The sequence below is a fragment of the Sinocyclocheilus rhinocerous genome, unplaced genomic scaffold, assembly GCF_001515625.1.
Source record: "Sinocyclocheilus rhinocerous isolate Xijiao unplaced genomic scaffold, SAMN03320098_v1.1 scaffold525, whole genome shotgun sequence".
NCBI lineage: Eukaryota > Metazoa > Chordata > Actinopteri > Cypriniformes > Cyprinidae > Sinocyclocheilus > Sinocyclocheilus rhinocerous.
Genome location: NW_015629037.1, coordinates 237,001 through 252,911, shown reverse-complemented (window position 1 = coordinate 252,911; position 15,911 = coordinate 237,001). Strand labels below are relative to the sequence as shown.

The window sequence follows — 15,911 nt, the reverse complement described above, 5'->3', positions numbered from 1 at the left end:
TGTATCTGATAGAAATACTCGATAATACACATTCTCAATTCATACAATATTAAATCAAAATCAATGCTTCATAAATTATAAGGAAAATGTATTTGTATAATATATTTCTCACATTTTAACGGTTTCAACACAAGAGCCTCAGCTCTTGTTTCCTTTTTTTTTTTTGACAGGGAGGTGCTCAGTCCCTAATTCAACCACAGGGCCTGCCTCACTTCCTGTAGAATGCAGAAAAAGACACTTCCTCATTGAGTCACCATGGTGATGAACGAGAGTCTTGACAAAAAAAAAAAAAAAAACTGAATACAATGCAAGTACTGCAATAATAATAGACAGGTAGAGACAGGAGACATTGGAAGTTACATGAATATGCTCCTTTTCTTTATCACATGTGAGACAATAATTTCAAAAATAATCAGTGATTGCTGCAAAATTGAGAACAATTTAATATTTCAGGTTAAGCTCAACTGACAGTATTTGTGGCATAATTTTGATTACCACAAAAACAATTTTTTTTTTTTTAAATGGGCGGGGTTAAAAGCAGAACTGTAAAGCTTATAATGTTATAAATGCACTGAAATTATTTGAGTTGTTCTTATCATTATTTGTGTTGTTTCGATATTTTTACAGCTGTGTTAGGTGTTTTAAAATTAAATATAACTTCACACAGAAAAACTTAGTAAACAATGCTTATGCGCCCATGTTATTTTGTTTCATGTCTTGTGGCTATACTGAACCAATGAGCCCCATTCAGATTTTTTCTTTTAAATAAGTGGAAATTCATTTTCATGGTAATCAATCAATCAATTTTTTATTTTCTTTTTGTACTGAACCCAGAATTTTCTCATGAATATAGATGTTATTAAGCAAACTGAACTAGCAGCATAGAGCAGCATTCCACTGCTCTCTTAAAGTAGTGTCAAAGTGTCTGACTTCTAAAAAGTCTCAAAGTGTGTTTTCCAATGAAAGGCTATGAGGAATTCATGTTTTAATGTTGTTTTAACAATTTTAACTTTTGTTTTTGAACTTGATCTTTCGTTTAGGAGTAAGAGCAGCCATTATTTTAGGAATGTGCCCTTGTTTAGATGTCTGAACTTCTTTAGGGGGTGTCAAATCCTGCTCATCATAAGCTGATGGTTCTTGGTTTACTCTGCTTTCATTTTTGTGTTGTAATCGAGAGGCGCTGTGTGCCCTGCCACATTGTGCAGAGGATTTAGAGGACTTGCGACCTCTTTCCTGTTGTACTTCTGGCTGTAATTGAGAGTCAGTCCGGGAATGTGAGGCAGAGGAGCTACTAACAGTAGTAGTGTACACAGCATCAGGAATTCCTCCCAAGTCTGGGTTCTCCTCTCTATGCCTTGTTTTTTGTCTTGGCAAAGAGCTGCTGCGTCGCAGAAAGTTCCTTGCCAAGTGTCTTGGCGAAGCAATGCTAGCCTCCCGTCCAAGAAGCTTTTCCTTCGCGTCATAACTGTCTTTAGAGGAACCCACCACTTTGAGAATGTCATTTTCCTCCCTAATTAAAACATTGTAGATCTTTTGGAATGAGTAAGCCTTCTCAGTAATGTGTCTCCTTCGACTGCTGTTAAGTTTATGCAGGTCTATTTCTTGTGTGCGTAAAGATGAGGTGATGTTCTGCATGAATTCACGCAATTCTTTACCTGCTTCCTCACAGGATCCTCCTGAAAGTTTAACTATAACAACTCCTGAATCATCTACATGGTTAATACGAGTTTGGTGATCAGATTGTATTTTTTCAATAAAATCTTTCTTAAAGTGCATTACATATTTAAACGCGAATGGATCCACAGGGAAGGAATCCTCAGTTTTCCTGTGAGACGAGGGATTCCGCTGCCGAGCGCTTATGCTGGAATCCTCATAGCTCCTGGTGGGACTGCTGAAGGAACTCTCTGCGCTTGAACTAACATCCAGTGGAGAGGCAGCCTGCATGAGTGCCTGCCTGTTTGGGGACTCTGGGGATCTTGAGTTTATTCCAGAATCTGGGTTTCTGCCCGCAGCATACACTGAGTGGCCATTGTTGTGACTGTGCCTCGATGTGCAATGAGATCTAGATTCATAGTCACTGGAGACAGCTCTGAAGACAGAGTCAGACGAGAAGCCATTAGTGCATTGCGAAGGTGCGCTTCTTTGCGAGTGGGTTTCTTGAGCCAGAAGATGCATGAGTTTGGGATGGATGCGTTTTAGGTTAAGAAAGGTTCCCTGCAAATGCAGCTGTCCTGAACTGGTCTCTGACACATCAAAGCCGTGGCTGTGAAGAAGATTTCGGATCCTTTTCTGACTGTAGAACATGCTCACATCAAGGAATGCTTCAGCTGGCATGTCAAACTGAGAAAACAATATGAACATAATAAGCATGTTAAGGAAATACCTGTGTCATGCCTCACTTTTGGGCTGTTATTTATTTAGTTTGTGCAGTGCCGGTCCTCCTTATATGCAAAGTATGAAAGTTGTGTAGGGCCAGCACGCCATCAGGGGGCCCCCTTGCTCTCAAAAAAGATTTAAATAGTGCATCACTATACAATGTAAACATTATGGTAGTATGCAGATTAAACGTTAGAGAAATTGTGGAAATTAATTTTTTAATACTTAATAATTTATTAAATATGCATTTAACGGTTTCAGATTCAGACATCATGCAGTGCATGAGGCAGGTAATGACATGCATATTATTAACTTATGGCTATGACTTCCAAATGAAGTTATCTGTCCGGAGCAGAAAAATGAAAGAAAAACTTCAAGAACATGAAGCAAAAGAACAAAAAGAATGCATGCATTTTTGTTTTAAATTATTATTCCTATTTTAGTAATTTTAGTCTTATTTAAATCTTGACAAACCATGCAATAATTAATTCAAAATTAGTGCATTAGTGCATTAAAAAACAATGCCCATCAGTCTAAAATGTCAATATTTGGAGAATTAGATGTATTTTAATATGTTAACATAAGCTTTCTTGAGTAAACTATATTTATCATGTCGCAGGTTAACCTGTAACCATATCACAGGTTAAAGTTAAGTAAACCAAGCATTTGGAAAATCATTTCAGCTGTGTGTTATAGTTTTTCTGACCGCTAGATGGTGCCAGAGCATTACTTTCAGAAAGCATTCATTTAGCTGCAAACCAAAATTTGGATTTATGTCTCTGGGGCCCTCAAAAGATAAATATTCAAATTCAAAACAAGATAATAGGAGAATAAAGTTCACCAATAAAATGTCGTACCTTAGGCTGATGTATCTTTTTAACATCCAGTGGGTAAAACTGACTATCCAGTTCCAAAACATGATTATGGTCCAAGACTCGGGGTACTAAGATATTGAATTAAAAAAAGAAAAAGAAATGTTAGTCATGAAATATGATGTTAAACTTAGATATACGTATAAGAACAGAACATCAATGCATAGTATCATACCTTCTGATTCAAAAACAACATAAGCCTGGCCTTTGTTGGAGGTGGGATATATCACTATTAAAACCTCTCCACCATTGTTACTGGGCCTCAGAAAGTGCATGGTTAATTTGTCAATCATTTTATTATTGGGGTATTCGTCTGGAAGTCCAGTCACTTCAATAACCATTTCCTTCACGCCCATCTTAACACTAAAACAATAAATAGTGGGGGGAAGTTACAAATAATAAGTTAGGCTATTACAACACAAAATGAAGCAACATGATTATTGTTTGTCTGTCAAACACTGTCATTATTACTGAAGCTCACATAGTTATGTCACAAGATAAAATGTTTGGCGGAGTGACAACTGTCAACACCTAGAGGACTAAGAAAAAAAAATGTTGCAGAGGGGCTTGAATGCTATGCCTGAATGCGAAAGCCACACCTCCTCCTTTTCATATCAGGTCAAAAACAAGGAAACAAAAAATGAATAAACAAGAATTAAAACATAAACAGACAGAATATACCCAAATACATGTCAAATAATAATAATAATAATAACACATTGCATAGAAACGAATAAAAAAGCAGTACACACACACACACACACACACATACATTTATTTTATTTAATATATTACGATTTTGAGTTCTTCTATAATGCAAGTAAACAAGCCAGAACGAACAAAACTATAGCCTAACTGCGCCGGCGAGAGAGACGTTAGCTGAATCGGTTAAGCGTTATTTGTTAAGCAAATTGAGCGTAAACCGCAAAACACAGTTTCTGATAACTAAAACAGAGAGTTGCTGGATATCTTTGTAGCTTTATCAGTGGAGCTCCGAACACAGAAAACTTGCTTTACAACTGGCGTTCCAACATACCGTAAAGAGCAGGAAATGCAGTGTAATTTGAAGTTAAATGTACAGCAGTTGTTACGGTATTTTACACTTAGAAGTTTACAAACACTTACCTGTCCATGATTGTATAAATGCGTTCGCCAGGATAAGATACTGTAGCAAAGACTCGACCGTCCTTCGTTCTAAAGTGAAAGTGATACTGCGCACGGTGCGCAGTGCTCACGTTTCCACGGAAACAAGGGGGCGTGTCCGCGTGCACTTGAAAAATATCAAGAGCAGGCTATCTCCCTTAAATGATATATAGTAAGTATTTATGCAGAACATACATAAAATAAAAAACATGGGAAAATCACAAAAAAAGTACACAATTAAAAATATATATACATTCAAGCATCGCCAATCTTTACAACAAAGAATAGCCATTTAAGGTGAATTTTTACAGTGTTATAAAAATCTGTGGCTGGACATTGGACATTCGCCAGTCACGTGGGAGGATTAGATAATGCGTAGATAATGTTTTTTTTTATTGAGACCTTAGGCTATCACCGAGTAGCCACGTATGGTCAGATAGCACGTAGTCTAACGTTTGTTTTATCTTTAATGAAAAAAATATAAACGTAGGTTTGTTGTGTTCAGGTGTGAAGTTGGCATTAATATTAAGGGATTTTTACACTATCGATGAATCGGCATCATTATTCATGCAGTTTGCACTGTGTGTGTGTGTGTCTGTGTGTTTAGTAAGTGTGACAAATATGCAAAACATTTAAAAAACAGGAAGGGGGCAAAAACCTTTTCACGGCACTGTATCTTTATTAGGTACATGGATCAGTCGTTTTTTTCTGGACAGGCACTTTCTGTACAGTATAACGATGGATGCTTCCACTGTCCTGTCTGTCATTTCAAGACAGAATATGAGTGCCAGGTAAAAGCACATACAATTGTGCATTGTAATGTACTGTATTTTTGGACTATAAAGGTAAGTGCTTCTTGTACAAATGTAAATTTACCAGTGTATCAAAGAATCATGTATGATGACTTAGATGACAGTCAGCCTTAAACATCATTACCACCACAAGTACTACACTTATCTTATTTTACAATGTGCTACAAAACCTTTTTTTAACCCCTGTATAGGTTTCAGAATATACAAATGCCACCAAAACTGCAGTGTGTCACCCCATTTCCATTGCCCAGGCGTTTGATGATCTGAATCTTTTAAGTGTGACAAATATGCAAAACATTTAAAAAACAGGAAGGGGGCAAAAACCTTTTCACGGCACTGTATCTTTATTAGGTACATGGATCAGTCGTTTTTTTCTGGACAGGCACTTTCTGTACAGTATAACGATGGATGCTTCCACTGTCCTGTCTGTCATTTCAAGACAGAATATGAGTGCCAGGTAAAAGCACATACAATTGTGCGTTGTAATGTACTGTATTTTTGGACTATAAAGGTAAGTGCTTCTTGTACAAATGTAAATTTACCAGTGTATCAAAGAATCATGTATGATGACTTAGATGACAGTCAGCCTTAAACATCATTACCACCACAAGTACTACACTTATCTTATTTTACAATGTGCTACAAAACCTTTTTTTAACCCCTGTATAGGTTTCAGAATATACAAATGCCACCAAAACTGCAGTGTGTCACCCCATTTCCATTGCCCAGGCTGTAAAGACACTAGGATAAGGAGAAAATATTTCTTTAGTTATTTATCTGCCAGCGTATTTAGTACTGCCCTGTCAGCATCTCCACATTGAGTCCCGGCAGCGTCTCCACATCGAGCCCCGGGAACGTCTCCACACCGAGCCCTGCCTTTGTGAAGGACCAGCCTGGTAGTATTCATTGTGAGAATATGACCCAGCGCCCTTTTAGAGTTAACAAATTAAGCCAAACGATTGTGGAGTGTCCACACTGCAATATGTCTTTTATATTTGAAAAAATCTGAAGCGCCATATGCAAAGAAGGCATTCTTCAAAGTTCCCAGACATCACAAAAGAATACCACTTACAGAGTCAACCTATAGACCCACAATCAGGCATTTATGCAGTGACAAAGGCATTTCGTGGACCTCCTGTTCCTATTCATGTCAAGCATAGCATTCAAGGGCCAAAACAGCATATTGACTGTGAGATTGAGGAGTGTTGCCTCTACTCTGAAGTTGCTGGTAGAAGTGGACAACAGACATTTCAATATTGCCATCTACGATCACTGGATTATTGTTCTGTGCCTTCCAGTTATTGTACTCTGGAGGAAAAGACATTGAATGAAATGGTGGCTGCACATTTGTTTGAAGAAGAAAAAAACAACATGTGTTTAGAACGGCTTAAGAATGCTGGCTTTGCTCCACTTGCTGTATCTGTGAACATTGGACCTGACACAATCCACTATGTTTCTGTTTTGGAGCAAAAACCATCATATTATAGTCGTGTTGGGAGAGTGATGGTGGCCTATAACTCAAGGAAAAATATCTGGCACTGTCCTTGTGCTAAGCCACGGGCATCCTGTATACATAAGTACATAGCAAAATGGTTTTTATTCCAAAACAAACGCCATCTGTTCAAATCTGTCAAATCCACAGAACCAGTGGAGGATACCACAAGCAATTATCTGGAAGAGGCGGAGGTTTCACATGAAAGGTATCCGTTGTTAAGAACTGCAACATACATCCAAAAATTCAAGAAGTTGCCAGCCAAACTTCCCAAGGATGTATTGACACCATCATTTGAGCACCACCCTCCAAAATAATTTGTACCCTCTGTAATGTTTTGCACAGAATGCAGTGGACAAAGAGTCCTTAGTGACCCCATTCTCATAACAAAAAGTGCAAAACTTTTAACACTAACACATGTCTTTGACGGTAAGAGAAAAAGCCATACAGAATAAATTAATTTATTTGTGTCAAATGTTTAGGTATATCAACATTCTTTAAAAAGTGCTTCTATTGTGGAATGATATACCGATATCAAGAGTGTACACAATTATGATGACCACATCATTTTTAGCCTTCACTTCTGTCTGTACCTAAGGGCATCTCTCCAGGTTAGGTGACCGTATAGTCCTTGTTTGTTGTAATACAAAAGCATTTCTAGATATTTCACTTTATGTGAATAAGTAGAACATTTTTCTTAACACAATTATCTTCGACATGATCATTTTATAGACTCACACCACAGCAGGAAGAGTTTTTGAGGCCATGGAACTGTCATTAGATGTGAAGCTACCTCTGCACAGCCGTATACTGCGGTGATACATACATTTTGAAGCTTTGACAGACCATCAATACACATATTCGTAAAATGTGGCTACAGTCCAGCCCAGGGCCGTGCAGAGACCTTTGGAGGGGCAGGTGCTCGGGGCACATGGAGCACGGCTTTTATTTAAATTATAATGATGATAAAAACAGGATTGATAAGTAGCCTATAAATCGAAGAATGAGAAAATCAGTATAAGCCTGTTTTATCAGTGTTGTGATAATTATTTTTCAGTCAGATAACATAAAGACTTTTTTAGTCAGATAACATAAAGACTCCTCAACGCCCTTTAAACTTTTCCCAATCAAACAGCAAGAACGAAAGAGAACAGGCACCTTTGTTTATATTGCTGTGTGTAGAACGTTAGCTGCATTTTTAATATTTAATTTTAAAGAAATGTAATTTCGTCCCCCTCACTTTATTCGGGCAGGTGTGTTCACGTAGAGGTTTCTAGATTTAAATTCAAAGAGACAGTATCGATAGTCTATGCATGACCTGGCGTTTTATTCGTATCCAAAATGAGGAGAAGTGAATATCTGGAGCGCTCAACACTCTCATGCAGTGTATGTTTAATTCATACTCGACGCCGGAGAGCGCTCTCGTGCAGAAAGTCTAAAACAGACTCATAGAAGGAATGACTTCTGACCTTCTGACGTGCAGGAAACCCTACTATGGACAAAAGCATCCGGCTATCGCTGAAGCTGAGCTGAATCAAAAGCAGAAAAAAACGTGAAGACAATAAACACGATTGCGAAAATATACGGTTTATGTGTGTTTTTCAAGTTATCTCCAGGTAATAAATAAACTTTATGAATAATGCAGTACTGATTGACATATCATTTAGTAGCCTATATAAACTATAAATTTCCTGCCTTATTCTGTGATAAAAATGGGGAAAAGGTGCTTGTAGTAGCCTTTATAAACCGATCATAAAATTGTCATTAGGAAAATATTGAACAAAAATATTATAGCCCCTTGCTGCAGCTAATCTTACTTCCACAGGCTACACACAGCAATATAAACAACAGCTTTTTTTAAAGCAATAAATCATCAATAATTGTATTTAACATAAGATCAATTCAACTTCAAGCGAGAAAATTCACAAACTTATGTTGAGATGTCAATCAACAACATGGCGGAAGCGAAAAGTCTTTGTGGCGTTCCCGCCCCCATTTGGAGATCTCTGGGCTGCAGTTATACCTTTCTCAGGCTCTGGCCTGCTTAGCTTTAGTGAGGGACCAGACTCTACCTACTGCATGCAGCTGCATTCGTAGTCGGCGCCTTAATAAATCTGCTCTAATAGAGGGGTAGCGCATCCTGACAAGCTCAATACGGCCATCAGGATGTGCTACCAGCCTAAACAATGTGGTCAAATTCATGATTAAGGTGGGGAATTAATGACAACAGAATGTCAGGAGGCCAATTTAATGCCTCGTCTGAAGGATGCTCCTTTTCACAGTCTAAATTCTGCATCATTACACTAGGACTTTTGCACCCATTCAAGCCAGGTAATGATCTGGCTGGGGCGATCAAGGTCCCCCTTCTGGCTGGACTAAAACTAGCTGCAGCAGCAAGCTACATTTTCACAAATGGTCTCCCACCAGTGTAGCAACCAGGCTCTGGCCTGCTTAGCTTTTGGGAGGAACCAGACGCTGCTTTCTGCATCTAACAGCTGCATTCCTAGTCTGTGCCTTAATGCGTCACCTGAACGACGCTCCTTTTTACAGGTGCCGGTCTAACGCTTTATCAAAAGGTTGCTTCTTTTACACTCTGAAGTCCGATTCCTTATGCTAAGACTTTTGCACCCATACAAGTCAGGGAATGAGCACCCCCTGCTGGCCGGACTAAAACTAGCTCCAGCAGCAAGCAAATTTTTTTTTTAAAGCGGCCTACCAGCCATCAGAATGTGCTACCAGCTTCAAAAAGAAAACAAAGCCAAATTCATAATTTGATGTGGGGAATTGATGACGACAGAATGTCAGGAGGCCAGTTTAATGCCTCATCTGAAGGATGCTCCTTTTCACAGTCTAAAGTCCACGTCATTATACTAGGACTTTTGCACCCATTCAAGCTAGCGAATGATCACCCACTGTTGGCCGGACTAAAAGTAGCTGCAGCAGCAAGCAACATTTTCACAAACGGTCTCCCACCAGTGCATTGACCAGGCTCTGGCCTGCTTAGCTTTAGTGACGGACCAGACTCTGCCTACTGCATGCAGCAGCTGCCGTCGTAGGCAGCGCCTTAAAAGATACTGTAAATCTGGGATGAAATTGATTCTTCAATGAAATATAGCTTAAAACTTAATTTAGTCACCTGAACTATAAAAAGCACAATGTCTGAGCAATACATTTCCCATCAGGCTATGCTGAGCTGTACTGTGCAGTTAATGCATGAGCAATGTTTGGTTTGCCTGTGTTAATATTATATACTGAAGGTGATCACTGGAATGCATGAATGGCGTAATGGAGAAGATGTATTTGCAGTGTCATCTCCCTGGCCTGTTAGTCACACAGAAATACCCGCTCCGTTCCTCCTGCTAGTGGCCTGATGACTCAGGTCTCATGTACCGTCGCCGGCTGCTGGATGTTCTGCTCAAGTGTGACAGTGTCAGTGGCCTAATACTTCCTGCCTTCCATTTTTTCCAAGCCAGCTTATTTCCACTCCTTAGCGCCATCGTTCCATTCATTCATCCATCTCTTTCCCAGGCTTATTATCTTCCCTCTTGTCTCCTCCCCGTCTGTAGGTCAGCTGACTGGATAAATCCAGGTTATTTGTGGAGGCCCGATCCCTGTGTAATGGAATTATCACATGACACACTGTACTGTGACACAGCATGTGTGTGTGCCCATCCGCCCAGGTGAACTGACCGTCTGGGCTTCTCAGACATGACATGGGGGTTAAATGGACAGAGATAGGTCATTCTTTGACCATTCAAGAACATCTATGAAATATTATATATTATTATGAAAATCTTGTCAAATATTACTCCCATTATTACACTTTTTTTTTCATTACATGTTGGCCCCAAAACACATTAATATGCAAATTAGATTTAGTTTATAGATGTTATAACATAGCTGAGAATCATCTTTATACAAAGTTTGGTAAAAAAAAAAAAAATCCTGAAAACTAAAAATGTATTGGTGATTTTAAAAATCTATTGTTTTTGCCTATGCATGTTCATTCATGTCTTTTTTTTTATTTTTTTTATTGAGTCCCGATGTCCCCTACCGAGGACATAGCATAACTTATGAATGAAATATCATTAAAAAAAAATTTCATTTTTTTTATGCTCTAAACAATGTAAAGACATGAAAAAAAAAATTTTTTTCCTAAAAATCTTTTCTCGGGTCTCAAGAGGTTAATACAATATTAGTTATGCATGCTATGAGGCAAATTTTTTAAATACATTTCAAAGTGAAAAATCTATTGTTTTTGCCTATGCATGTTCATTCATGTCTTTTTTTTTATTTTTTTTATTGAGTCCCGATGTCCCCTACCGAGGACATAGCATAACTTATGAATGAAATATCATTAAAAAAAAATTACATTTTTTTTATGCTCTAAACAATGTAAAGACATGAAAAAAAATTTTTTTTTCCTAAAAATCTTTTCTCGGGTCTCAAGAGGTTAATACAATATTAGTTATGCATGCTATGAGGCAAATTTTTTAAATACATTTCAAAGTGTGTAATGTTTAAAACATTCCCCATCTTCTATTGGTCAGCACAGAAAGTCCCGCCCCAAAGTCATGCCATTGGTTGATTCAATAGAATGTCAATAGAATTGATCGGCGCTGCAGCCGCCTTACGATCACATGTGCCATCAAAGTACCGCGAGAGCAGACCGAGACCAGCCGCCGAGGTCAGGCGTTGCAGTTGCTCAAAATCGGCTGCGAAAGCCTTGATGGCGACACACTTTATTCTCATTTGTCAGATTCTGCGATGACAAGCACAACGTTTGTTGAGTGCTTATTCTAACAATTCAATTCCAATAATGCTCACAAATCTGGGTTTTTATAACAGTAAAAGCATTTTTAGTGTAGTCGCATTGTTATATTGAGTCATTTTAATCAAAAACACTGATAAAAGCATATATACCCCCACTTTTTCGGTATTTAGTAGCCTATATGTTTATATGCTGAACTTTATTCTTGAACAGATGACGCTGTATTAAGCAGTAGCCTATATAAAAAGTGTTTCTGTTGCTCATAAACACGTTTCTGTGTATTTGAGAAATATTGCATTTAATTCACTTTATCTGTGATAAGACTATGCAAACACTGCGAGAGCATCCGTGAGCAGAAAGTGTCCGACATGAGGTCTCTGCTTTTAATTCCGCCCCAACTGCAAGTGGCTACTCTCGCCAGCGGGTGGCAGGCTAGTATAGTTCATCTCGAACAAACCTGATGTCTCTGAGTCGAGACGGTCAGATTTATTTATTTAATAATTTATTTTGGAAAGGAATCAACCTTAAAATAGCTTAATGAGAGCTATTTTTGTTTCTGGCTCTGCACGTTTAACTAGAAAAAGAGAAAGTACATACTAGTGAACCAGTTATTTGAATCAGAAATTACATTTCAGAAAGAAAAGGACTCCCCTGTTTGCCTGAGGCAACATTATTACCTGGATTACAGGTAATAATGTTGTAAATAATGTTTTGCTTTATAAGACCTCAATATATAGTCAGGAGCTACTGGTATTAATTTTGTATATGCTTTTTTGACTCTCAAAGTGACTGTAGCCATTGACTTGCATTTTATGAATCACCAAGGACTATGGGTTTAGCTAAAAATCTTCTTTACTGTTCTACTGAGGAAAAAAGGACATCTACATCTTGGATGAGGGTTGCTGAAGACAGAAAGACAGGAACACAGGGACATCTTGGATGACATGGGGGTTAGTAAATTAACAGCACATTTTCATTTTTGGGTGAAGTATTCCTTTAAAGGAGTAGTTCACTTCCAGAATGAAAATTTCCTGGTACTTTACTCGCCCCCATGTCATCCAAGATGTTCATGTCTTTCTTTCTTCAGTTGAAAAGAAATTAAGGTTTTTAAGGAAAACATTCCAGGATTTTTCTCCATATAATGGACTTCAATGGCAGCCAATGGGTTGAAGGTCCAAATTGCAGTTTCAGTGCAGCTTCAAAGGGCTCTACACGATCCCATTCCCAGCCGAGGAATAAGGGTCTTACCTAGCGAAATGATCGGCCATTTTCTAAAAAATAAATAAATAAATAAATGTACTTTTTAAATCACAAATGCTCATCTTGTACTAGCTTGACTTTACGCATTACGTAGTTACGTTGGCAGGGGTGGATTAAGGTGGTCAGGGGCCCCTAGGCTGCTCTTTCTGTGAGCACCCCCCCCAATCATGATTTATTGGAGAAATGTATTTAGTGCCATACATGGTCCACACTCAAATAGTAAGATGCATAAATCTGGTATATTTTGAGAGCAGAATCAAGTGACTAGATCAATGAAGAATGTGCTATTGTAAACAATTTTGTGCTCTAATAGTAGTTTTATTTATTGGTTGCATAGATGTGAATGTGATGGTAGGGCTCAATTTTCACTATATCAATTCTTATAAAAGCTACAAATGCTATTCTATCAAGAGCAGGGAGTGATTTTCTCCTCGTCTTTTGTTGTTTGATTATCATTAATGCCGACACTTAACTCAACTTAATAACTTATCTGGTAATAAATGCCATTTCAGTTCTACTTTCTGAGTATGATTTATCATACGTTGTAAAAGACAACAAAACTCAAGCACTGTAAAAGGTTTTGCCACAAACTCTACTTACTGGCTTCTCTCCTCTCTTCAGACCTTAGAACTGTACATGAATTATGAGCTTCTAGAACGTTTGACCTCCTAACTGAACTCCTTTTCACAAATTGGACATAGAAATAAAAACAGTATAAATAACAAAAAATAAACAACACAGTCCTTTCTTAGTTATATTATGTGCAAACAATAAGTGCAGCCATAATCAAAGCAAGCTATACTCTCTCAATATTCAAAGTGCAAATAGAGACCCAATTTTCCAAGCATGATACAGAGCAATAGACAACTACACAACCTATTATAGCCTACATACTAATAACAGCCTAGATATGTTATGTAGTCTAACTTGCGTGCATCAAAGAGTCGGTTTCAAAACGTGGGGTATAAAATCGCTTTTGAATGCGCGTGCAAGGTTTACTTCAGTTTCGATTTAACGATCGCGCAAACTCTCGGCGGTGCTGAGCGTGCATTCTACAATACAAGACATTAATTTTGTCAGACGCTCTGCAACGAATCCTCCTTTAATGTTTAATGGGCCAATGAGGGTCTTTTTTGCTAGCACTGAAGTAAATTTAAAATAATAATAATTTAAAAAAAAGTCTGGCCAATCTGAGGCCCCTGCACGCGTGGGGCCCCTAGGCTGCAGCAGGCAAGCCTGTGTGTTAATCCACGCCTGCACGTTGGAAAGGTCACGCGTAGGTGGAAGTACCGACCCAGTGTTCACAAAGCGAACGTGCAAAGAAAGTCAAATGCCCTTTACAAAAATGGTAAAGCAACAATGTCAGACGATTTAGATTTTCTCATACCCTAAATTTTTGAATTAGTACACAGACGAGGAACTAACCACGCGTGACATTTCCAATGTGATTACACAATGCGTGAAGACACGCATGTGCATCGCAGAGCTATTGCGAGACGAGCATTTGTGGTTAAAATGTATATCAATTTTTCTTTTTTTTTTAGAAAATGACCAATCGTTTCACTAGATAAGACCCTTATTCCTCGGCTGGGATCATTCAGAACCCTTTGAAGCTGCATTGAAACTGCAGTTTGGGCCTTCAAACCGTTGATCCCCGTTGAAGTACACTATATGGAGAAAAATCCTGGAATTTTTTCCTCAAAAAATGTAATTTCTTTGCAACTGAAGAAAGAAACACATGAATATCTTGGATGACATGGGTAAATTATCAGGAAATTTCCATTTTGGAAGTGAACTATGATTCTTTAAGAGTTGAAGTACATTACTAGTGCACATTCAATTCAATTAAGCACACTTCTTTTTCACATGGAAGCATCTGTGTTTCTACAGATCAGAATGTTCTGTCCATTGGTGGTTGTTGCAATCGCTACTGACTCCAGAACATTCTGCCACTGCAGTATTTCTCCTCGGGACAGAATGTTTTGAGAGTTAATGAAGTATGACTGTCAGCATGTTATCAGTGTTGAACATTCCCTCAGAACAGGAATCCTCTGCCGTGCTTTGATAAGTGAATATGACTGTAATTATACTAGCTCTTAATATTCACCTCATGCTTCGTATGATTCACTGCATGATCCAAAATCTCTTTCTAGATAAACATAGTAGGAGGTTGTGTTTTTAAATTGATATGTTTCCTAGCTTAGTTTAAAGCCCTTTATCAATATGTAGAAGTCAGATTAGTTAGAAAACAGGTCTATTTTCACCCACACACTTAAATAAGATATGTTTTGTGTCATCTCAGCTTAAAAAATGCAATTCGCACTTTCAATTTCAATTATTTTTGAGTGTGAGAGGGTTTTGTTTTTATTTGATGCAATTAATTTTGTAGTAAACTTTATACTTTCTACAATACTTATAAAATATTTAGAGGGTATTAAGAAGGTTGCTTGTTTAGTTTCTGATTTTCTGTCTATTTAGAGCCCTTGAGTTAATGCAGCTTTTAATTCCAGTCAGATGGTCATTTTAAGTATCCAGACTTCTCTTCTGTGGCTGTCTGACTGTATCTGTTCAGTACAACCTGTATCAAGTCCCCTGCCAGTCTGTCTCCTCACATCTGCATCACAATTACTGCACAGTGGATGAAGCTATAATTTAGCAGAGAAATTGAAGCACAATCCAGTTACAACTGCTTTTTGTCAGGCAGCCTGTGTGCAGACAAACACCAGGAGTGCATTACATGAGCTTGTGACTCCGACATGGGTTTGGCACTTTTTCCCACAAGTCTTGCAGTCACTATATGCTAAAGCTCTGTTTCCCACAAAACTCCTCACTTCAAAGAGCTGACGAGAGAAATTCCAGTATGTGACATTTTAACATCAGTTACACGTGTCCAGTTCTTGTTGTTGTTGTTTTGTTTGTTTGTTTGTTTGTTTTTAATTTCAGTTTAAGTTTTAGTTATTTTAATATAAAAACGTAAGATAAACGTAAGATAAAACGTAAGATAAATAAAAATAAGAAAGATATGGGTAATAAAGGGTATTTATGTAACACTTTATTTTAAGGTGTCCTTGTTACACGTTTCATGTACTTACTATTATAGTAACAATAAATTATGCATAATTATATGCAAGTAACCCTAAAACAAAACCTAATCCTAACCCTAAGCATATAGTAAGTACATGTAG

At 37.9% G+C, this 15,911-nt stretch overlaps 1 protein-coding gene across 1 annotated transcript; it reads right to left on the bottom strand.

The window, feature by feature from the left end:
- Positions 1 to 94: 94 nt before the first annotated feature.
- On the bottom strand, positions 95 to 4,434 carry LOC107738604 (uncharacterized). The gene is made up of 4 exons (XM_016550371.1): positions 4,374 to 4,434; positions 3,424 to 3,611; positions 3,234 to 3,319; positions 95 to 2,340 (listed from the first exon to the last, which is right to left on the bottom strand). The coding sequence occupies exons 1-4, from the start codon at positions 4,379 to 4,381 to the stop codon at positions 1,006 to 1,008; spliced, it is 1,617 nt and encodes a 538-aa protein (XP_016405857.1). The 5' UTR covers positions 4,382 to 4,434; the 3' UTR covers positions 95 to 1,005.
- Positions 4,435 to 15,911: the final 11,477 nt, after the last annotated feature.

Excerpts from the sequence above, each read along its gene's own strand:
- LOC107738604 (XM_016550371.1), bottom strand. Across the intron at positions 3,320-3,423 it reads TGTTGTTTTTGAATCAGAAG|TACCCCGAGTCTTGGACCAT; the intron begins GTATGATACTAT and ends TCAATATCTTAG. Across the intron at positions 2,341-3,233 it reads AAAAGATACATCAGCCTAAG|TTTGACATGCCAGCTGAAGC; the intron begins GTACGACATTTT and ends TTGTTTTCTCAG.